The sequence below is a fragment of the Pelophylax lessonae genome (assembly GCF_965119305.1).
Source record: "Pelophylax lessonae genome assembly, chromosome: 1".
NCBI classification, from domain to species: Eukaryota; Metazoa; Chordata; class Amphibia; order Anura; family Ranidae; genus Pelophylax; species Pelophylax lessonae.
The window spans coordinates 367,534,327-367,558,494 of record NC_138768.1 but is presented as its reverse complement, the minus strand read 5'-3'; the positions used below and the strand labels follow the sequence as shown (position 1 = coordinate 367,558,494).

Here is a 24,168-nt window from a genome sequence, read left to right as displayed (position 1 = left end):
ATTGGAACATTTAGCCGACATCAGGAACAAGATTGACAAGAGAACTGTACCCCTGCACTTTTTGGAGTGCCACGGTGCCAATCCGGATGGACTACTATTCCGTGGCATTTATGTCCTTAAGCTCCCCACGAGACGTGGAGACTTTGACACCGTGCTACTCCAAAAGGAGAAGCTATGGATTTATAAAATGGGGTCTTTGGCCCCCTCGGGGCTAAATTTGGAGTTTAGCTTGAAGCCTTTTCTATCTCCCTAATAATTTATGATGTTGTTCATCAGCCATCTGTAATCCATCCCCTTTTTTCGGGTATTCCTACTGATACATCTGTATATACCAACTTATTGAAGTCCTACTTTTGGTGCCTTATGTATTGGTATATGTATATACATATGTATTAGGAAACCATCGGGGACCTATTTGTTATAAAGATGATCCTTAGTATCTATGGAATCTCTGAATACTGTGTTCCTTCCATCTCATCACCTTGTTTAAGGTGACTCCTGCTATTTTTGATACTTCTATCCCCTTATGGGGTAGATGGTGCATAAATCCTGGGTCCCCCTGCAACCTACTACCTGGGTGGGTTTGCTGTGCTGCTATATAATACCCCCAAAAAATCTTTTGGTTGGATTTACGGTTCATTAAACCCACACACCCTCTCTTAGGGATTCCTGTCACCAACCAGCACTGTGTATCTTTAAAGTTTCTAATTTTCAAGTAGGAATGTATCTGCACATTTCTTATTATGTTTTAAAATTAGTACCCCCGTGCTGTTTGTTGGCACACGGGGGGGTTCTTTGAGACCCCTAACTTTTATTATTATTTTTAATTATCAGTGTTTACATCCACTGTGCAGCCACACTATATTTTACCAGCTAACTTTTGCTTAATTCCTTGTTTTCAATGGGTAGCATACTGACTGGTTGTGGTCTATCATTGGCAGCAAGTGTGATGTATTTTTGTACAAATAACGCTAGATGGGGCTTCGTGGCTTCCTTTATAAACTCCTAAATGGTATACTGACATCTGGTGGCCAGTTCATGGTTATTCACCGGAATGTCTTTTGTCTGGTCTTACACACATGTGTTTGATCATTTAATTATTATCCTACTATATAAGGGAACCCACGATCCCCCATCAACTAGCTCCGATGAAACCGACGCAAGGTCGGTGAAACGCGTCAGCCAGTTGAACAATTGGATTGTGCCACCCGGACCTATCTCTCCTGAGTGTTCTGGTGATCCCCGCAGCCTCTGCCCTAACTACGGCTTCCTGGTTTCAGCTGCTCGCCACCACCGGACGTGACGTAGGGCCGATTGCCTCGGACCCGCTCGTCACAACGCGGAAGCGAGGCTTGAGCAAGCACTACACAGGATAACGCCGTTCAGCAGTCTGCATGAGCCGCCGGGAGATCACAGCTTCACACTCGGAGGTATGAACTATCCTTTACATTGACCAGCTTATTGCACGGTATTTATCCCTTCAGTCATCCGGCACAAAGGACTTAACCGCACCCCTCTCCCCACTACTATTGGGAAATGCTGAGCAACTTTTGAATGGACAGTCCAATCTTATACAGAGTGCCTAAGATATTTCAAGGAGGAAACTTTACCTGCTCTTTGGTCGGTTCTAATCATCAGTGATTGTATCATCTGTTGGTGCCTATTTCGTTTATTTTTTGCATATCTTTTTCTACAGCAAGATTTACAGCACCACTTTTACCTCCTCATCCGATATTCGAATTGCTTTACCTGCAGGTTCTCATTATTGATTTTTTTCAACATATATATTTTTTCACTGACACAGGTTTACCTGGGATCCAATTCAGGAAACTTGTAGGCCACGCATTCCCATCTGCCAGGTTGGGTCTATGATCTCTGATTCATTTTTGAACCAATTAGTAATATATTATCTTTCTGTAATTAGGTCTGTGGTGATGCAATCCATTGTGTGTACATGATTTTAATGGTCTTTTTTAACGTATCTATGTCCATTTTTTGTCTCCAGTTCTCACACCAGGCATAAGTGCCTTAATAAATATATAATTTAATTTTTTTCACCAATATAATGTGTCTTTGGTGCCTATATTTGATCTCTCTGGGTCTGTGGGAGCTCTGAGGGCCATTTTGTTTTCAGTGAATTCACAGACGTTTTTTTCTATTTATGCCTACTGGGATCAATAGGTACACCTTCAGACACTCCAGTCTGAGGAATTCTCCTGGTATTTAATAAGAGGCCTCTAGAGGAACCACACACCCCTCTCCCCCTTTTTTTTTGAGATAGGGGTCCAGTCCCAGGAAAGCCTACATGGGTCGCGGGTGCTGAGGATTGCCCCTGGGGGTCTGCCTGGAGTCAGGGGGGACCACTCCGGAAGAGGTTCAGGGATCCAAGGTCAGCTAGCTGTAAAGGGGGTACCTAGGTTGAGGACACTGAAGTGTAAAGGGAGTACATAGTCAGTGGACCCTGAAGAGTTCAAGGAGCTAAGGGGGTACCTGCAGTCTGGGCCCTGAATTGTATTGCATGTGCCAGTTACATTGTTAGCTATTTGGAGTTCTACAAAATACTACCTCAAGCTGTGCCAGGCGGGGGCACAGTGAAGCAGTATCAGGAGTTCTACAGTTCTCAGTCTGGGATCTACTGGACTATAGGTCGGGGATTCAACACTTCCTCTGTTTTACAGAGTGTTCTCAGAGTCAGTGAGCGTTGGCTGGCGCTGGCTGGTGTCAGGGAGGCGCCAACGGGCATTTTTCCAGGATCAAAGTCCCAATTGTGATTAGTTTAAGCCAAGAGGAGTGTCCCAATCATCCCCTTCTCCCATCCCCTTAATTTAAAATAGAAAGCCACGGGCAAAGATGCCGGAGTTGTCACTGTTTCAATTGTCACACCTGGGGACTCAGCTCACATGGGCCATTCTGGTACTAATGGCAGACCCACATCAGGCCACAGACCTGGAGGCCTTGCTACAAAAAAAAATAATTATCCTGTTCCCTTAAAGCATGTTACAAGTGCCTGTGCTGTGTAATTTGGCCCCTTCTATCACCTAAAATACCTGGCTGATCCTGCCTGGCTATGTCCTCCCCTCTGTAAACTGAGTTGACCACGGTATACCATGGCTGCTGAGCCCTAACCTCGTGGTCAGTTTACGTGCCTCCATCATCCGCAGCTCACCTGTCCTCTCTCCCCCCTCCCTCCCTGCCTGTCTGCTCCTGTGTCAGTGCCCCTCCTGGTGTTGTAGTTTCATTTAAAGTTTCATATCCTGTCTACAGTCTGTTTAATAATCCTATATGCCCCTATGTCTGTGTTTTATAAAAATAAGCCATTCTTTACAAGTTTTTAGAGCGCCAATCGCCGGTCACATGACCCGCCACCTCTCCCCTCCTCTCCCCCTCCCCTCCTCCTCCCTTCCCGACTGACGACAACGAGGAATCCTCGGCCCCACCTGCTGCAGGCAGCTGTCAGACGGGAAGAGGAGAGAGCCGACAGGTCACAGGAGCTCTGGAAACTGGTAAAGAACGCCTTATTTTTTTAAAATACAGATAAAGGGGCACACAGGATTATTAAACAGAACAGAAAGCATTGTATTAAGTGGCTTAACAACCACTTTAAAGGGGAAGTTGAGATTCCAGGCGGGGGCATTTGCCCCTACCTGCGGACGCCCATGGTGACATGGTTGAAGTCCAGGTTCTGTGGGATAGGACCGTCTATGAATTTGTGTTTCCTATGATGCTAACAGCTTGGAAGGCTGCTTTCTGTAATGTCTGTAATTGGACATGGAAGGCCTTCTCTCAGCATTTTGTGCACCCATCAGAAATATACCTCTCTTAACAGTCACTTACTAGGAATATTTTTTTGTAGATATCCCCTCTGCTGAACTAAAAGCCTTATCCTGCAAAGACCATTTGTGGTTTTATCAAATGTTCAGGTAGTGTTGAGACCCAGGACTTCCTTCCCAAAAGGGTCATTGTTCTTCTTTCCCTCTGACCAGCTCCAGTGTACCCAAAATAAGCACTTCTATCCATTCTTTGGTTGTGGTTCAGACTGTGAATCTATCTCTCAACTACTGCTTATTTTATGCAGTCTGTTTCCTTTTTGTATTTTAAAAGGACTTCCTTGGATAGGCTTTTCATTTCATCATTTCTGTCACAAATGTGGGCTATGAAGACTGAATACATTCATAAGTAGAGGGTTCTTGAAGTGGAAAACAGATCAATATCTATAATCTAGAGATATAGGCATCTGAAGCTATACTTTATGCATCATGAATGTTCTTGTAAGGGTTAGGTTTGGCTTTACAGCCTAGGAGGACTGCTGTTACTGACTCCTCTTTCTGATTTTGCCAGAACCGTAACTAATATTATGTCCTTATTAGGCCCTGTGTTGACAGTCTTTTGTTAGTAGATGGGGTTTTGCACTCCCATACAAGTCTATGGCTTCAAAACCTACACGAAGCAGGTCAATTGTATTTCAGAAGGAGATTTACTGCAGGTCAAATGCATCAGTGAATGAATCCTGAAGTATCTCAAAAGGATGTCAAATCAATGCCATCGACACAAGTCCAAAGCCCATTAGAACAGGACTTTACTGAATGAAAACAAGTAAAAATAGTGGGGTTCTAACTTATTCTGAGTCCATGACTCAGTGCTTAAGCCAGAAACAGCTAGGCATCTAGCATTTTCAGCCAAGGTCAAGAATTGCAGCCTTTATAGTTTAGTATGCTTTAATTTAATCTGTAACATTTCAGAATATGACCCCTGACCTAGTCGTTCCAATCTTTTAAAACTCTGTAATCGATGCATCAATATATTCATATTTCTTACTGTGTAATACTTTAAATGTATTTTGGATGTAGTTCATTGGAATATTCATTAATTACTTTTTATTCCCAGTATGAGCATCTACTATCTAAATGCAACTTCAAAGGGATACCAAGCTTCAATTTTGGAACTCAAGAAAAAACTGCAGAGCGTAAGTTTAGATATGATACTTTATATTTTATGTACATTGCCTAATCATATCCATGCTATGATGGTTATCTTATGAATTTGTTTGACATCCGGTTTAGCAAGCTGAAGAGAATAAAAAGCGCAGTAAAATGCAAGCACAAAAAGCAGCAGCAGCAGCAGCAGAAGCAGAAGCAGAAGCCAGTAAAGACAATCCCCCTGGTAAGAATACGGAAAATGCAACATATTTTACCTTGTTACTAATATTAAGAATAGAAGAAAACCATGAAACGTTCCAGCATGTTTGTAGGTTTCCCTGGCTCATGTCTAAATTTACCCTAGTATGTGCCTGTGTATGTATGCATGTGAGATAGAGATCTTATATTGTAAGGTACTCAAAGGCGAAGGGGGGGGGGGATTGTTAGTGTGAATATACTGTATGTAAAGTGCTGTGTAAATTGTTGGTGTTATATACATACCTGTAATAAATTTTAAAAACATAAACAATATTTCCTGCCTGTGAATCGATGGTAGTAAAATGAGGCATGCAGAAAATCAAGTTCTACAGCGGTGCTGCTATCTTAGATCATCGATACCTTTAATTATCTGAGATGAAGATAGATATAGGCTGGCCATCCCTGACCAAATCCTATTGCCTTGTGTGAAACTTAAAGGAGAAGTACAGCCAAAGCTTGTTTGACTGTACTTCTCTTGTGGATCACAGGAGTGCAGTTCGTTCTGCACTCCTGTGACCCATTATTAGCTGAAGCCCACTGTTGGCTGACATCACAGAGCAGGTTCAGGCTCGAGCAAGAAGTCCACAATGAAGTTGGGAGCCACCCACATGCCTGGACTGGCAACCAGGTCAGCCTCTTAGCAGTCGCTCCTGCCCCCTCCACAGCCCATTGCTCCAGTAAGCAGGGGGGGGGGGGCAGAGCAGACAGCAGTGACTGACAATCATCAGCCCTTTGCTCAGGGAGCCCTGAGAACCGAGCGATCAGTGTTTGATCGCTCGGTTCTCAGTGTTAAACCAATGCGGCATCCACCTGGGTAAGTATGAATATGCAAAAAAAAAAAAAGTCTGTACATGAAGACAAAAAAAGAAGACAAAAAGCTGAATGCTTTTTTCTCGTCAGTCTTTACACAGGAAACGGAGGGGTACACTGACCATGACTGTATGGTTAGTAGTAATACACAGGACTTGCCACTATGGCTAACAGAGGGTGAAATCAGGGAAAGGCTGGATAAACTTAACACAAACAAATCACCAGGCCCGGATGGCGTACATCCGAGAGTACTCAAGGAACTCAGTAAGGTTATATCTAGACCACTGTTCCTGATCTTTGCTGACAGTATTAGGACAGGAGATGTACCAGGGGATTGGAGGAAAGCTAACGTGATTCCGATATTCAAAAAGGGTCAGAGGCATATACCGGCCTGTCAGTTTGACATCAATAGTATGTAAACTTCTGGAGGGGATGATAAGGGACTATATCGTAGAGTTTGCTAAAGACAACAACATCATCAGCAGTAACCAGCACGGGTTTACAAATGGGCGTTCTTGTCAAACCAATCTCTTAACATTCTACTAGGAGGTGAGCTGTGAGCTAGATAGGGGCAGACCAGTGGATGTGGTGTACTTAGATTTCGCTAAGGCGTTTGATACAGTTCCCCATAAGCGCTTAATTTATAAAATAAGGTCTGCAGGTATCGACAGCAGGGTTTGCTCTTGGATACGGAACTGGCTAAAAGGGCGTGTCCAAAGGGTGGTAATAAACAGCGCATACTCAGACTGGTCTGAGGTAGTAAGCGGGGTCCCCCAAGGCTCAGTCCTGGGACCAACCTTGTTCAATTTATTTGTAAACAGCATTGAGGACGGGATCATTAGCTCTATATCAGTTTTTGCAGATGACACAAAATTGGCCAGGGCAATAACTGCACAGTATGAAGCAGATATCCTACAGAATGACCTGGACAAAATAACGGAGTGGGCAACGACTTGGCAAATGAGGTTTAATGTGGAGAAGTGTAAGGTTTTGCACTTGGGCACTAGAAACATAAAAGCACAATACACATTGGGAGGGGAACCCTTGGGGGAATCAAAAATGGAGAAAGATCTGGGAGTCTTGGTTGATGATAGATTAGGCAATAGCATGCAATGTCAAGCGGCAGCTGCCAAAGCCAGCAGAATATTAGCATGCATAAAGAAAGGGATGTATTCCAGAGATAAGACTATAATCCTTCCACTTTATAAAACTCTGGTCCGACCGCATCTGGAGTATTCTGTCCAGTTCTGGTCGCCAGTCCTCAGGAGGGATGTGTTGGAGCTGGAGAGAGTCCAGAGAAGGGCAACTAAACTAATTAGGGGATTGGAGGACCTTAATTATGAAGAGCATCTGCAATCGCTTGATTTATTCTCCCTGGAGAAGAGACGCTTGAGGGGGGACATGATAGCAATTTATAAATATCTCAATGTGGATCTCAGCTTAGAAAAAAAGCTGTTCAGTCGAAGGGATTGCATGAGGACTCGAGGGCATACAATGCGATTAGAGGAGAAGCGTTTTAACCTCAGGCAACGTGGGGGGTTCTTTACTGTTAGGGCTACAAGATTGTGGAATTCTGTACCACAAGAGGTGGTTTCTGCGGGTAGTATGGTGGCTTTCAAAAGACTCTTAGACGTACATCTCAAGGATCAGAACATTCAGGGCTATGTGAGATGATTACAGCCACACACACCTACACAGGTTGAACTGGATGGACTATTGTCTTTATTCAACCTCACCTACTATGTAACTATGTAACTATGTAAGGGCAATTTAGGGCTACCTGGAGACAAGCACAAGTGTAGCCTGGTCGCACGGCTGGTGTTGTTCAAACCGCTATTTGTTATTAAAGTTCTGCAAAGACAGTGACTTTGAATTATGGGAGATGTAGTTCTGGGAGGAGCCAGGACCATAGACTGGTATGTAAAGGGACTCTTCTCCCAGGGAGCAATGTGACTCGGGGAGCCTGCTGGGAGTGTCTTTATAAAAGGGGGCAGGACCCACTTTCACTCTCTTGCCTCAAAGACAGCGTGCTGTAAAGAAGGGAAGAGCTGCTGCGAATCGCAGAGGAGTAGGCCGGAGGCCTAGTGGCGGACACCAGAGCTGAGGCAGGCGGTGTGTATACGGAGAAACCTTGGTAGCGTGACCGAGCGGAAGGACATCTGACAGGCCGAGATAGTCGCTGAGCAGAGCGGTTGCAGCGCGGAGCGGAGTTCCCGGTATTGGGTGAGAAACATCCAGCATCTACATCTGTATCTGTCACATACCTAGACTGAGCCAGGGCAGGACTGCCGAACTGTTTGAATAGAAATGCCATACTGACTGATAGTATTACCACTGGACACTGCCATTACACTTAGTGCGAGGTGGGTGAACTAGACCTTAAGCCCTTTCCAGTACTATGCTGTCTGTCTAATAAGAAGCATCAAGATCAGTTTCACATTCATCTTTGTGGATTACAATTACTGACTACTTTGGGGACTATAACTACCAATCACCTTTATTTGGATTACAATTACTTTCCTTGGATTGACTGAGGATTCCTTGCCGGTGAAGACTAGTGAGGCCTCACTCTTCAGGAGGCTCTTGCAGTTTAATATTAAGGGGGCCCCGTTAGTACACAGAGTGCACTCTGATATTTAGTTAGTACTTTTATACTGTTCATTCTACAGTTATTCTATAAGTGTGGTGTGAGGGGTTAGCTCGGTAGCGGGGTTCGTTACACAGAGAGACAGCCGAGGAGTGGTTGAAAACAACAGTCTATGGTTTATTCTTCCAATTTTCTTCAACATTTTGCAAGCATCCAAAACAGCATAACTCAAAAAACAAACATAAAATAATCCCTGGCCACTTGGGGCATCTACCTTCTCACACAGGAACCTACCTATGGTGTCTGTCCCAACCTACTGCTGGGCAGACACTGCTGGTCATACAGCAGAAAACCAACAGTCTTTGTTTTCTTTGCACACAGAAAACATCCAACACTTCACCTTCAGAAGTCTTTCAGCTGACTGCTCTCCTCAACTCGCACAGCTCCAGGAGGCATTCAACTCACTGCTTCTCCTTAACGCACACAGCTCCAGGAGACATTCAACTCACTGCTCTCTTTACTGCTCTCAGCTCCAGGAGGCATTCCACTCACTGCTCTCCTCACTGCTCTCAGCTCCAGGAGGCATTCAACTCACTGCTCTCCTCACTTCGGATAACTTATAGAGGCCTTAATTGCCTCATCCTGAATAGCTGAAGCTATTTCCACGTCCTTACACCTTTCTGGCTACCTCTGCAGCCGACACCCTATAGTAATTGGTGCATTGTCTACACAAGGCAGAAATGTATCTCCCGTCTGTGACAACACACAAAGATTTACCTGACTTCCTGTCACATATCCCCCCCTTGTTTTGACCCAGTAGGGGGTGGAACACACCAGCCCGAATTCCTGATCGGGACACCTCTGTGCCAGCTATCAGCTGCATGGGCCCAATCTTTTTTTCGGGTGCGTTTCCAGCTGATCGGGACACCTCTGTGCCAGCTATTAGCTGCGTAGGCCCAATCTTTTTTTTTCGGGTGCGTTTCCAGGCACGCCCTATCCTGAATCTTAATCTGGTTCTACAGCTCTGTAACCTCAGCCTTTTATCCTTGGGGTTCCTGAGCTTATATTTATTTTTTTGGGGGCTCTCTGTCTATTTTAACACTTCTCCCCAACTCCTTATCCTGAAGATGTAGGGACCCCACTTTGCTTAAGGAAAAATAACTTTGTCCCTTATTTACCCCAGTCTTAACCAACGCTATCTGAGCTATAGTCAGGATCTCTGCTGTTTGCTGATCCATGCTCAGCCCTTCTATCTCATGAGGTTTGTCCAGTGGTACAATACATGAGCCCTTCATGGATACCGAAAATGGACCAGGACAGCCCCAGACCGCAGCAGCAGAAACGCTTTCCATCTGACTGTTATGCAAAGGAACCTCTGACATTCCTAACCCGTCTTTCCCTAATAAACTTGGTACCACATCATTAGATAATGGCATATCCCACACTGGTTTACACATTTCAACATCATGGTCACCAATACTATTGTTAGTAGTACCAATCATTAATTGATCACATTTTCCAATGTCACAGTTTCTGTTACCATCAGTATTGTTTTTTAGAGTGTCTCCGGGTACCTCAATTTGTACCTCTTTGCAGGTGACAGACAAAATCTCGGCTCCTGCCCGTCCATATCAGGCCCTTCCTTCTCATGAGGTCTAGTGGGTGAGACAGTATCCGCGCCATTTACTAACACCTGCTCAGCCACACCTCGGACCACACTAGCAGAAGTTTTCTCCGTCACCACATCATCAGGCGAAGAGACCTTCGATGTCTCCATCAGCTCTCCAGAGCGCCTTCCATACCAAACCGTATCTGGAAGCACCCTCATAGGGAACTTTCCCTCACTATAGACGTGGAGGGGCTCATCCACTGCAGCCTGAGAGGGTGAGACATTCAAAGGGGCCTCCCCCTCACTGGAGGTAGCCATCATTACCTCCTGGTGCTCCCCTGGAACACTGTCAGATGTATGTCTCACACTCATCCCCTCCAACTCAACAACAATGAGCCTCTGCAAGTCAACACCAGTCACATGGTCACCCTGACACTTGACATTAAGAGGTTGGGCGGTGAATACCACATCTGCCATGCATGCGCCCTTAATTGGTCCTTCTGACTGGAAGGGAACAACTATCGCAGGCACCAACGCTCCCTCAGCCACCGGCTGCTCTGCGATCCCTCCTTCTGGCATAGCAGTTGTTATTTCCACACCCTTTTCACCTGCCAGAACCTTGTCTAGCATGGCTATCAACTCTTTGGCCCAACTATCCCAATCCATTGTGCTCCCATCATGGGTGCTCTGCAGCACCGCATCACCTGTTCTAGGAGGCACCTGGGATTCTGCTGCAAACACAGTGCATTTATCATTACATCGTGACATGCTTTTACCCATTTCACACTGAGAAAACGCACCATCTTTTAAAGCAGGCTGCAATGCACCACATCCACCACCCTGCTCAGGTGGCGCTTCACAAACCTCACACACCTTTACATTTTCCACAGGCTGTATTAACCCACTATTTACTCAAAAGGGGCAATGGTCCGATTCCCACCAAAACACTCCTCCATCCCAAAATATACACAAAAAAGAGAGATTGGCCCACGGGACTTTGTGTGAGGTACGTGTTGGTGGCTGGAAAGAATTGAATTACACAGTCGATAAAAGCAATATTGTGATTTTATTGCATAATATGCACAGGTTGTAAAAAACAATTGATAACATGTGCTCAATGGCGCATGCTGTAGCTCAAAAGGCTATATGTGGGAAATAAACAACACAGGCATTTGTAAATAACATGTTGGCAGAAATCTTGGTGTAAGCACTCATTGATACATACAACATAATGAGATAACATGACAGTTGAATATACCATTGTGACCTGACGCGTTTCGGGAGCAATCTCCCTTCTTCAGAGATCAGTATATTCAATGTGTATCTAAAAAAAGAACATTGTAGTCAAGATATGCAATATTATTATGATTTTCAAAAATTTCCGTCAGAAGATGGAAACTAGATGGAGTGTGCGATACTCACAACTCAATGAGACTTAGATGGGATAATGGGGATTCCTGTGTGACAGCGGCGTGTTGTATCTGACCCGGGAGCTGAAGGATCCCAAAATGGCAGCCAGAAGTACGGGTACTTGGTAGGTGAGTGGTGAGTGTGAAAAAACAGAAAAGGAAACAGAAGCACCTTCCAACCTGTCATGTAAAAATATGTAGTAGTAAGGGGGTAGCCATTGCTTACAATTAAAAATATCAGACATGGTGTGCATGAAATAAAAAGGGTAAGTGTGGGAGGAAGAAGGAGATTCCCAGTGGAAAATGTGGTGAAGAGTGGAATTTGCCGTGAGTGAGAGGGAAGAAGTGGAGAAGTGATAACAGTGTGTCAAGCCGGGTAAAGTGAAAGAGGAATAAGGTGGGGATATGGAGCAGTTGAGCCGAAAGGGGGTGAGAAAAGAAAAGGGGGTCTGTGGGAGGGAATTGATGAAAAGATAGCTCAGTGACTGACCTACCAATTAGATCCGAAGCCGACAGCACAGATGGGGTCCTAGCGTCATGCAGCGGGCATGAGGAGATCAATCAGCGCAGCGGCGTCTGTGATCTCGTGGAGGAGAGGAACGCTGGGGAGCGGACCTCTCCAACCCGCAGATGTAACAGCACGTGATCAGCGCGGTGACGTCAGTGAACACACTGACGTACAGCGCTAGGAGGTGCGGCATGACGCCGATGTGCAGGTGGACCCGCTCGTCCCGTGGGAGGGGAGGGGCAGGGACAGCAAGGGAGAGAGAGACTCCCTCTTCGCACATCGCAGCTCCCGGGGCCAGAACTCCCACCACTTGACACACAGAATTCTCATAATTGTGTCAAATTGGATGTAAAAACAAAGTATATATTGATCTCAATACATAATGGCATAAGGCATACAAAAATACAATAAATAAGAGTATAGTTGATGAGAAAGAGAGGGGCACCAAGATAGAGTATCCAGCCAACAGGAAATCGGATCATTAATGGGCACAATGGGTGTCTTCCACCCGAATATAGATTCAAAAGGGGCAATGGTCCGATTCCCACCAAAACACTCCTCCATCCCAAAATATACACAAAAAAGAGAGATTGGCCCACGGGACTTTGTGTGAGGTACGTGTTGGTGGCTGGAAAGAATTGAATTACACAGTCGATAAAAGCAATATTGTGATTTTATTGCATAATATGCACAGGTTGTAAAAAACAATTGATAACATGTGCTCAATGGCGCATGCTGTAGCTCAAAAGGCTATATGTGGGAAATAAACAACACAGGCATTTGTAAATAACATGTTGGCAGAAATCTTGGTGTAACCACTCATTGATACATACAACATAATGAGATAACATGACAGTTGAATATACCATTGTGACCTGACGCGTTTCGGGAGCAATCTCCCTTCTTCAGAGATCAGTATATTCAATGTGTATCTAAAAAAAGAACATTGTAGTCAAGATATGCAATATTATTATGATTTTCAAAAATTTCCGTCAGAAGATGGAAACTAGATGGAGTGTGCGATACTCACAACTCAATGAGACTTAGATGGGATAATGGGGATTCCTGTGTGACAGCGGCGTGTTGTATCTGACCCGGGAGCTGAAGGATCCCAAAATGGCAGCCAGAAGTACGGGTACTTGGTAGGTGAGTGGTGAGTGTGAAAAAACAGAAAAGGAAACAGAAGCACCTTCCAACCTGTCATGTAAAAATATGTAGTAGTAAGGGGGTAGCCATTGCTTACAATTAAAAATATCAGACATGGTGTGCATGAAATAAAAAGGGTAAGTGTGGGAGGAAGAAGGAGATTCCCAGTGGAAAATGTGGTGAAGAGTGGAATTTGCCGTGAGTGAGAGGGAAGAAGTGGAGAAGTGATAACAGTGTGTCAAGCCGGGTAAAGTGAAAGAGGAATAAGGTGGGGATATGGAGCAGTTGAGCCGAAAGGGGGTGAGAAAAGAAAAGGGGGTCCCACAGACCCCCTTTTCTTTTCTCACCCCCTTTCGGCTCAACTGCTCCATATCCCCACCTTATTCCTCTTTCACTTTACCCGGCTTGACACACTGTTATCACTTCTCCACTTCTTCCCTCTCACTCACGGCAAATTCCACTCTTCACCACATTTTCCACTGGGAATCTCCTTCTTCCTCCCACACTTACCCTTTTTATTTCATGCACACCATGTCTGATATTTTTAATTGTAAGCAATGGCTACCCCCTTACTACTACATATTTTTACATGACAGGTTGGAAGGTGCTTCTGTTTCCTTTTCTGTTTTTTCACACTCACCACTCACCTACCAAGTACCCGTACTTCTGGCTGCCATTTTGGGATCCTTCAGCTCCCGGGTCAGATACAACACGCCGCTGTCACACAGGAATCCCCATTATCCCATCTAAGTCTCATTGAGTTGTGAGTATCGCACACTCCATCTAGTTTCCATCTTCTGACGGAAATTTTTGAAAATCATAATAATATTGCATATCTTGACTACAATGTTTTTTTTAGATACACATTGAATATACTGATCTCTGAAGAAGGGAGATTGCTCCCGAAACGCGTCAGGTCACAATGGTATATTCAACTGTCATGTTATCTCATTATGTTGTATGTATCAATGAGTGGTTACACCAAGATTTCTGCCAACATGTTATTTACAAATGCCTGTGTTGTTTATTTCCCACATATAGCCTTTTGAGCTACAGCATGCGCCATTGAGCACATGTTATCAATTGTTTTTTACAACCTGTGCATATTATGCAATAAAATCACAATATTGCTTTTATCGACTGTGTAATTCAATTCTTTCCAGCCACCAACACGTACCTCACACAAAGTCCCGTGGGCCAATCTCTCTTTTTTGTGTAACCCACTATTTACCTGCACATTTTCAGTATTAGCAGATTGCACTAACACATTCCCACTAGAAGGTCCAGTTACACTGTGCCCCACCAGAGTAGTATTTGTGCTGTCCTGGACAATCTCTGGCTCCAACATACGGAGACCCCCAGTGACTTCCATGGACAACCCAGAGGCTCTAACTCTAGTTGCCAAGGGAGGCATCCCCTTTTTCTCACTGCTAGTGAACACATTACCAACATAAGTATGTTTATCAACAGTAATACCGTTATCAGCATTTATACACACAGTGTTACGAGCTTTAGCAGGCTCTCTTTGTTCATGAGCAACTGCAACCTGTATGCTACTCAGCATACCACCCTTACTCTCCAAAGAGATACTTTTGCCCACTTGGGCGGCTCCACAGTTGTCCTGGGAAACCCCTTACCTCACCCCTGCGGGCTCATGGGAGGTTTCCCTGGGCATCTCTGCAGCACCTGTCACTAGGGAACCTGGTACACAGACCGTTTTGGTCACCCCTAGTACATCACTCCCAGCACTCTGCTGTATTATATCAGGCACACACAGAGTCCTCAAGTCTTTTTGAGTCTTTATTCTTGCTGCAGGTTGAACTTCAGCCTGTGTCTCCCCACTGCTCTGGATAGCACACTGCAGCAAGTCCATTTTCACACCTTGTTCGTATCTGCCAGCTGGACGGACTCCCACTTCACTGGAACCAGTCCCACAAACTGCAACAGTCTTACCATATCCTGTAGCAGTTAACTTTGGCTTCATTTGAGTGCGTGGTCGCTCAGCTGCATCCTCACAAGCTACCGCCTCTTTGTGGCCATAATGCGGCACTGCAGTCTTTTCAGACTCTCCAGCGGTGTTCCAGAACCTGGGGCAAGTAAAGATCCCATGCCCTATTTGACCACACTCCAAGCACGGTACTGGACACTGAAATTTAACTCCTTGGCATCTCCTTGATGACTGACTCTCACTCGTTGTCGCAGGAAACCACTGGTCACGATCCTCAGCAGACATATTCCTTGGATCCCAGGCATCCCTGCTGGGCTGGACATTGCTGCCACGGACTACCATACTCCTCCTTTCCACAAGCTGTTGTCCACATGGATTCCTGTTGCCAGGGACAACCATACTCCTCCTTTCCACACGCTGTTGTCCACATGGATTCCTGTTGCCAGGGACAACCTCTTTCACTTCTTCTTTAACTGGGGACGAGGTGATTAATTTACACCAATTCACAGCAAATTCACACTCTGAATTTTCTGGCGTGGCTGGGTCATGTGGTAAATAACCCTCTAGCCACAGAAGCCTCTCTCTTGCCTTAGCAAGGATTTCATCCTTTTTTTTGCATTGACCGCCCTATCCTTTGCAGTCATGTAACAGTTCACAGCAGGAAAAAAATTTTTATTTTTTTTTTCTTTCACAGGTACACCACCTGCAACACGCAATGCCTTTTGCCTGGCTGACTTCTGCACACAGCCAACAGTATATTGTTTATTCAAGCTTGTCATAAGCAGCTGCCTTTTCCTCATAGCATTGATTTAGCAGCTTCAAGGTCTTTCTGTAGTTTCTTTTTCACCTCTTCAATATTTTCTCCCATTTGCTTTTTCATATCCGCTATCTGAGCTTGCAGTGTTGAGACTTGCATTTGCTATAACCAGATGTTTCAGTATCTCCTCCATTTTGGGTTTACTTTAACTGCCCGCGGCACTCCACCATATGTGAGGGGTTAGCTCGGTAGCGGGGTTCGTTACACAGAGAGACAGCCGAGGAGTGGTTGAAAACAACAGTCTATGATTTATTCTTCCAATTTTCTTCAACATTTTGCAAGCATCCAAAACAGCATAACTCAAAAAACAAACATAAAATAATCCCTGGCCACTTGGGGCGTCTACCTTCTCACACAGGAACCTACCTATGGTGTCTGTCCCAACCTACTGCTGGGCAGACACTGCTGGTCATACAGCAGAAAACCAACAGTCTTTGTTTTCTTTGCACACAGAAAACATCTAACACTTCACGTTCAGAAGTCTTTCAGCTGACTGCTCTCCTCAACTCGCACAGCTCCAGGAGGCATTCAACTCACTGATTCTCCTTAACGCACACAGCTCCAGGAGACATTCAACTCACTGCTCTCCTCACTGCTCTCAGCTCCAGGAGGCATTCAACTCACTGCTCTCCTAACTTTGGATAACTTATAGAGGCCTTAATTGCCTCATCCTGAATAGCTGAAGCTATTTACACATCCTTACACCTTTCTGGCTACCTCTACAGCCGACACCCTATAGTAATTGGTGCATTGTCTACACAAGGCAGAAATGTATCTCCTGTCTGTGACAACACCCACAGATTTACCTGACTTCCTGTCACAGTGGTTAATCTTAATTTGCAGTCACTCTCTAATCACTAAAACATTAGTGTGTCTATATTGTTGCCGAACGCAATCCTCTAGCATATATATATATATACAGTATGTATATACATTATATATGTGTGGCTTGTGTTCCAGATCCTGAGTGCTAAACTCTACTCAAATCCTTGGTTGGGGACTCAGGATCTACATTATTGGCAATCGTTGCATTATCTCTGATTCTGTTTGTATACCCTTTTATTTCAAATCTAAAAGAAGTAAATTTGTTCTTTCACTGCAATACTTGTGGTCTTAATCATTTACCATGACAGAACCAATAGTATCAGTTGGGTTGGCGCAGGCTCAGAGCGAAAGAAGTGAAGAGAATATACTTGCATTAAGCCACTCCCCTGGGAGCAGGGCTACATTTGGGGGCTCGTCCAGGATATCCAGTGCAACTTCTGCCCTGAATGCCCTACCCAGAGGGACAGCAGCCGGAAAAGCAATGAACCCTGCCCTTTCCCGGTCCTGGGCACTGTATCAAGGGGCCAGTTTGAACCAAAGTGTGGTCCTGGAAGTTGCAGGAAATGAACATACAGAGACCGAGATTAGACGGTGGGTGCGGGCCCTAACACTGGGGCAATCTGCCTATATCCTGGATGTGTTGGTGGAATGGAAGGGAGTAGTGCCAGATATATTCCAAACAGACAGGGTGATGCTGGATGAGAATGTCCTGACTAAAGTTTTCTCCTCTTTGAAGAAGAAGGAGGACCGCAAAGGGAAATCCCCCTCCCCTCCAGGAAGCCCCCGCCCAGGGCCCAGCTCCATGAGCAAGGACAGAGACAAAGCCATCATACCTCCCGCTTCTTTTTACACTGATATGAGTCAGTTGGTGGATAGCCTGGTTCTGAATGGGGCAAGTGGCGCTGCACAAAATTACCGCAAGTTGCATTTCTTTTCTGGGCAGTCACCCACCCCCAACGGCGAAGAAAATTTTGAGAGTTGGATGACTCAGGTTACCCAGGCTGTGGATGAATGGAGTGTCGCAGAGCCTGTGAAGAGACAGAGGTTAAGTGAGAGCTTAAGTGAGTGAGTGGGGCCCTGTGGCAGAAGTGATCCGAAATCTACGGATGAGGAACAAAAACTGCACGGCTGATGATTATTTGAAAGCCCTCTTTGATGTGGTTGGGTGGTGATCTACTCTGTAAGTTCAACCACACGCACCAACAGAAAGGAGAAAAGTTATCGGAGTACATCTCATGAGCAGATAAGATGTTACACCAAATCCTTCTGCAGAAGGGTGTTGACCCTAAAGATGATGAATGAGTACATTTGGATCAAGCATTAGAAGGGGCTCGGCCCAATCACCCGATTGTTCTAAAATTACTGCTCAAAGGGGTCAAGGATACTCCTACTTACCCGGAACTCATGTGGGAAGTTCGGGAGGAAGAAGCCTTGCTTGAAGAGAAAAACCATGGAGGAAAGGGGCCATTAAATAATGAATCAAGAAGAGAGAGAGCCTCTGCCCGGCTGTTACGAGTAGAAAATAGCCTTTCAGAGGAAGAGATCGAAGCTGAAGTGGAGTCGAACCATCAAGAGGAAGCTCCAGAGAGGAAGTAGGCTGTGGTGAAGTTGTCATGGGACCAAGCGGGGCCCTTTCTGATGGTGGAAGGGGATCTGTTGGCAGAGAACAGCGGGATTGAGCTGGTACCGGAAGTGATCCCGACTAGTGATGGACGAACAGCGGCCGGGGCGGTTCGCGAACGTTAGCCGCAAACTTTCTCAAATGTTCGTGAACCGCAAGTTCGCGGCGGGCCCCTTGACTTTAATCGGAGGCGAACTTTAAAAACCTTTAGGTCATATTGGCAGCCACAAAATACTTACTAGCTGTGCACAAATAGTCCCACCACATGGACACTGTCATAACAGTAGTATTGCTATTGGAAAAGTTGCCCTAAAAACTTTTTTTTTCTTTACAGCAAAAAAATATGTTTTTTTCCAGCAAAAATGTTTTTTATTTTTTTTCCTAAATCAGCCAGAACTGACAGCAGCTGGTAAATACATGTCAAATACATATAGGGTCCATTCACACATCTGTAAAATGGGTCTGCATCCCTTCCACAATTTGGCGGAACGTTTACAGACCCATTGATTTTCAATTCCAGTATGAAAAATTAGGCATTCACAGAATAAAGAAGTAAGTGTCCTCCAGTACAGGCCCCAAAAATTAGCCCACATGCGTTTACCTGACAGCTAAGAACGTTATATTCTGTAGCTGAAGATACATTAGGCATTACAAAAAAAATAATTGTCGGCCATTCCAGGCCACAAAAATTAGCCCACATGCGCTTACCTGACAGCTAAGAACGTTGTATTCTGTGGCTGAAGGTACATTAGGCATTCACAGGATACAGAAGTAAGTGTCGCCCCAAAAATTAGCCCTCATGGGTTTACCTGACAGCTAAGAACATTGTATTCTGTGGCTGAAGGTACATTAGGCATTCACAGGATACAGAAGTAAGTGCCGGCCAGTACAGGCCCCAAAAATTAGCCATCATGGGTTTACCTGACAGCTAAGAACATTGTATTCTGTGACTGGAGGTACATTAGGCATTGACAGAAAAAATAATTGTCGGCCATGAAAGGCCCCAAAAATTAGGCATTCAATGGACATGAAATGCCTTTTATGCCACTGTATTTACCGAAGACAAGGACCATGAATTGTTGTGGGTGGATGGCGGTCTGGCGGATATTTGTGGCCTATCATGAGGAATTATAATCAATCATGGTCTACGGGTCACATGTGTTGAATTCCTCAGAGATCCATGCCTCATTCATCTTTATAAATGTGAGGTAGTCAACACTGTCATGAGCTAGGCGAGTGCGCTTATCGGTCACGATCCCCCCTACTGCGCTGAACGTCCTTTCGGACAGGACACTGGATGAGGGGCAAGCCAACATTTCCATTGCCCACCCAGTAGTCAAGGGGCTCCTTAGAGCGTCCACATAGGCTGTTAACCCGATGTAGTCGGACACCTGTTGGTCTAGGCGTTCCCTGATGCTGGATCCGGAGTACAGCTGTCGATGGGTCGGCTGAAAGAATGATTTAATATCTGAAGTGACCAACACATCTTCAATCCGCCCTCTTCTTGCAGGCGCTGCTGGATTGCTACCTGCAACTGTTTCTCTGTGAGTGGAAATTCCTTTGCCAGCGCATGCAAAAGCAGAATGCAGCATTTCTCGAAGCAAGGCCTGGACATGCTGCATTCTGACCGCCCTCTGTGATGGTGGTAACATTTCCGCCATTTTTTGTTTGTACCGGGGGTCTAAGTACGTTGCCAACCAGTACTGGTCCTTGCCCTTTATGCTTTTTATACGGGGTCCGCCTTAAAACACTGGAGCATGAAGGTCCCCATTCGCACTAAACTGGAAGCAGTGTAGTGGCGTGTGTCAGGAAGGCTCTGGCAGAGGATGAGTTAAACCCACAGGCTAATCCTGGCTCCACCCTTCTCATCAAGGAAGAGCACTATTTAAGCTGGATCAGCACACAGGTTCAGTGCTGCTTTGTCTTCAGCCTTGGATACCTGTTACCTGTTACCTGCACTTTGTTCCTAGTTCCAGACCCGGCTTGTCCTGACGATTCTCTGATCTCCACCTGCACCGACCTTGGCTTGTCCCGTGACCACTCTTCCTGTCTGCTCCTACTGGCTTATACGTTACCAATTGGCTCCTGACCCGGATTGTCTTACTACGCTTCTGTCATTCCCAGATCCGTCCATCCTGCCTGGGAAGCTCCTCCTGTTATCCAGGAAACCCTGCTTCCAGCACCTGCTGCCTGCACAACACCCTGCTCATCGGACTTCTCTGGCAACCTTCACCAGTAGCCATCGTCCGCTTCAAGCAAAACTCCAGGCGCTCGTGCTACTCTACACTCCGGTGTCCCCTGTTTGCACTATCAGGGGTCCCGAGTCGGAGGTGCAAGGGAGGCCTTCCTCACAGTGTCAGGCTCATCTCCAGGTACGTGATAGCGTGGCTCCAGCTCATCATCCAGGATAATGTCGTCCTCGTTCTCCTCCCCCCATCCACGGACAACACCAGGGATCCCAGAAATGTTTAAAGCATGCTCTTCTTGCTCCTCATCATCCGCCCCGACACCATCCTCCTCTGACTCCTCTTCAGACTCCTGTTGTTGACTTGTCTCAGATGGAGTAGCACCCCCTGGGAATTCATCCAACATTGCGACTTCCTCATCTTCCTGCTCCTGCTCCTCGACGGCTTGATCAATGACACAACTCAATGCACGCGCCAGAAAGAAGGTGTAAGGTATGATGTGACTGATGGCGCCCTGGCCATGACTGACCAGCTTTGTGATCTCATCAAATGCCGCAGAAGTCTGCATGCGCGTGAGCAGCCACTGGTGAGGTGAAACAAAAACCCAAGCTCCCCAGAACCTGTCCTGCCACAGAGTTCGTACAGGTAGTCGTTAACTGCACATTTCTGCTGGAGCAGCCTATCAAGCATATACAAGTTTGAGTTAATAGTGCCGGGCAGTCACAAATAAGACGCCTGACGGGCAGATTGTGTGAATGTCAGCAAGGCGAGCCATGGCTGTGTAAGATCTTCTGAAAATGGCCTAAGATTTTCCTGGCCTGCCGCAAGACGTCCTGGACCCCAGGGTATTTGGCAATGAATCGCTGCACGACCAAGTTCAGGACGTATGCTATGCATGGCACGTGTGTAATTTTGCCCTGTTTCAGCGCACTCAGCAGATTGGCACCATTGTCGCACACCACTTTACCAACTGTCAAATTGAGCGGTCTCAGCCACTGATCTGCCTGTGAACGCAAAGCTGAAAGGAGTGCAGGACCAGTGTGGCTCTTGGCTTCCAGGCACAAATGACCATAGACACGCCATCATCAACATCACCTTCCCCACCACTAACATTAGAGATCTCGAAGTAGGCAGCAACAGCGAGGACCAACCTCCTTGGGCTGATCTGGGTACTGTCGTCAGACTGCTGAGAGGATTAGGAGGGTGCAGAAGAGGAAGGCTGAGTGAGCCACTCAACCAAGTCTGGTGCGTCCTTTGACGTAATCGAACGCACCATCTGAAACTTCACACTTTGGCTCCGACCTACTGCTCCTGCCCTACCCTTACCACCCCTGCGTAAGGGCCTGCCTCTTCCTCTGCCTGTCATTTTTTAAATTACCCTGTGACAAAATTCTTTAGAGAAGCGCAGTATAGGTGGAACAAGGTATATAACACTCCGCTTCAATCTGTGGTATTGGGGGGCCACTGGTCTATCACACCAGTTGTACAAAACATTGGCCAATAAGTTTGGCACTGTGTGTAGCAGAGTTAACGCAGCAAAAGAGGCAATATTGTTGAAGGACACAAATACACTTATAAAAGTATACTCAGATAACACCCCACTTCAATCTGTGGTATTAGGGGGCCACTGGTTTATCGCACCAGTTGTACAAAAAAATGGCCAGTACATTTGGCACTGTGTGTAGCAGAGTTAACGCAGCAAAAGAGGCAATATTTTTGCAGGACACAAATACACTTATAAAAGTATACTCAGATAACACCCCACTTCAATCTGTGGTATTGGGGGGCCACTGGTTTATCACAACAGTTGTACAAAAAATTGGCCAGTAAGTTTGGCACTGTGTGTAGCAGAGTTAATGCAGCAAAATAGGCAATATTGTTGCAGACACAAATGCAGTTAAAAAAGTTTACTCAGATAACACCCCACTTCAATCTGTGGTATTGGGGGGCCACTGGTTTATCACACCAGTTGTACAAAAAATTGGGCAGTAAGTTTGGCACTGTGTGTAGCAGAGTTAACGTAGCAAAGGAGGCAATATTGTTGCAGGACAAAAATACACTTATAAAAGTATACTCAGATAACACCCCACTTCAATCTGTGGTAATGGGGGGCCACTGGTTTATCACACCCGTTGTACAACAAATTGGCCAGTAAGTTTGGCACTGTGTGTAGCAGATTTAGTGCAGCAAAAGAGGCAATATTTTTGCAGGATACAAATACACTTATAAAAGTATACTCAGATAACCCCCCACTTCAATCTGTGGTATTGGGGGGCCACTGGTCTATCACACCAGTTGTACAAAAAATTGGCCAGTAAGTTTGGCACTGTGTGTAGCAGAGTTAACGCAGCAAAAGAGGCAATATTCTTGCAGGACACAAATACACTTATAAAAGTATACTCAGATAACACCCCACTTCAATATGTGATATCGAGGGGCCACTGGTCTATCACACCAGTTGTACAAAAAATTGGGCAGTAAGTTTGGCACTGTGTGTAGCAGAGTTAACGCAGCAAAAGAGGCAATATTTTTGCAAGACACAAATACACTTATAAAAGTATACTCAGATAACACCCCGCTTCAATCTGTTGTTTAGGGGGGCCACTGGTCTATCACACCAGTTATAATACTTTTTTAAAAGTGCTTTTGTCACTGTTTGTAGTTGCAGTATTGCTGCAGAAACGCTCACCACACCAGTCACAATGCTGCACATTGCACAATACAAATCCACTATAATATGCTTTCTATATTAGAAAGTATATTATAAGTGAATTACACCCCTATATAGTGCACTGCACAACAAAGAATAGTACACCTATACCAAATACCAGTCCTTAAAAGGACTTTTGTGGACCTTAACAGAGCGATTTGTGTCACTGACAATCTGTCCCTGGTGCACACAGCAAACCTCTCCCTACACTGACAAAAGAGACAGTACACCTATACCAAATACCAGCCCTTAAAAGGACTTTTGTGGACCTTATCAGAGCGATTTGTGTCACTGACAATCTGTCCCTGGTGCACACAGCAAACCTCTCCCTACACTGACAAAAAGCAGAATGTGAAATGGCCGCCAGGTTGGGACATGTGAGTGCTGCTTCTCCACTGACTCCTTCTGAGTTCAAGGAAGAGAAGAATAAAGAAAAGGGGTCGGAAAGGTATTTCCCCTGCCCGCCCAGCTATTCCTTTCAAGTGGGGGGAGCGAGTGAAGACACAGCTGTCTCGATGGGAAAAACTGGATCAATACACCCCCCCTCATATAGAAGATGCTCTGCAGTGGGGCCAAGTGGTTTAGCGTGTTGGATTTGAAGAGTGGGTATTACCAACTACCTATGCATCCTGAAGACAGAGAAAAAACTGCTTTCATCAGCCCATTGGGCTTCTTCGAGTTCAACCGCATGCCCCAAGGAATGGCTGGAGCCCCAGCAACCTTCCAGAGGCTCATGGAGAACACTGTAGGGGACATGCATCTAATTGAAGTTCTGGTATACCTAGAAGACATCATTGTCTTTGGGAAGACCTTGGAAG

At 45.5% G+C, this 24,168-nt stretch overlaps 1 protein-coding gene across 1 annotated transcript in view; it reads left to right on the top strand.

Annotated features, from left to right (window-relative positions):
* LOC309554382 (transmembrane channel-like protein 1) overlaps positions 1-24,168 on the top strand; it is a 186,051-nt gene that overhangs the window by 147,401 nt on the left and 14,482 nt on the right. Inside the window, exons 15-16 of the mRNA XM_082256052.1 lie at positions 4,885-4,963; positions 5,061-5,160. Of these exons, the coding sequence (XP_082112178.1) occupies positions 4,885-4,963; positions 5,061-5,160 (179 nt within the window). The remainder of the gene's footprint in view (positions 1-4,884; positions 4,964-5,060; positions 5,161-24,168) is intronic.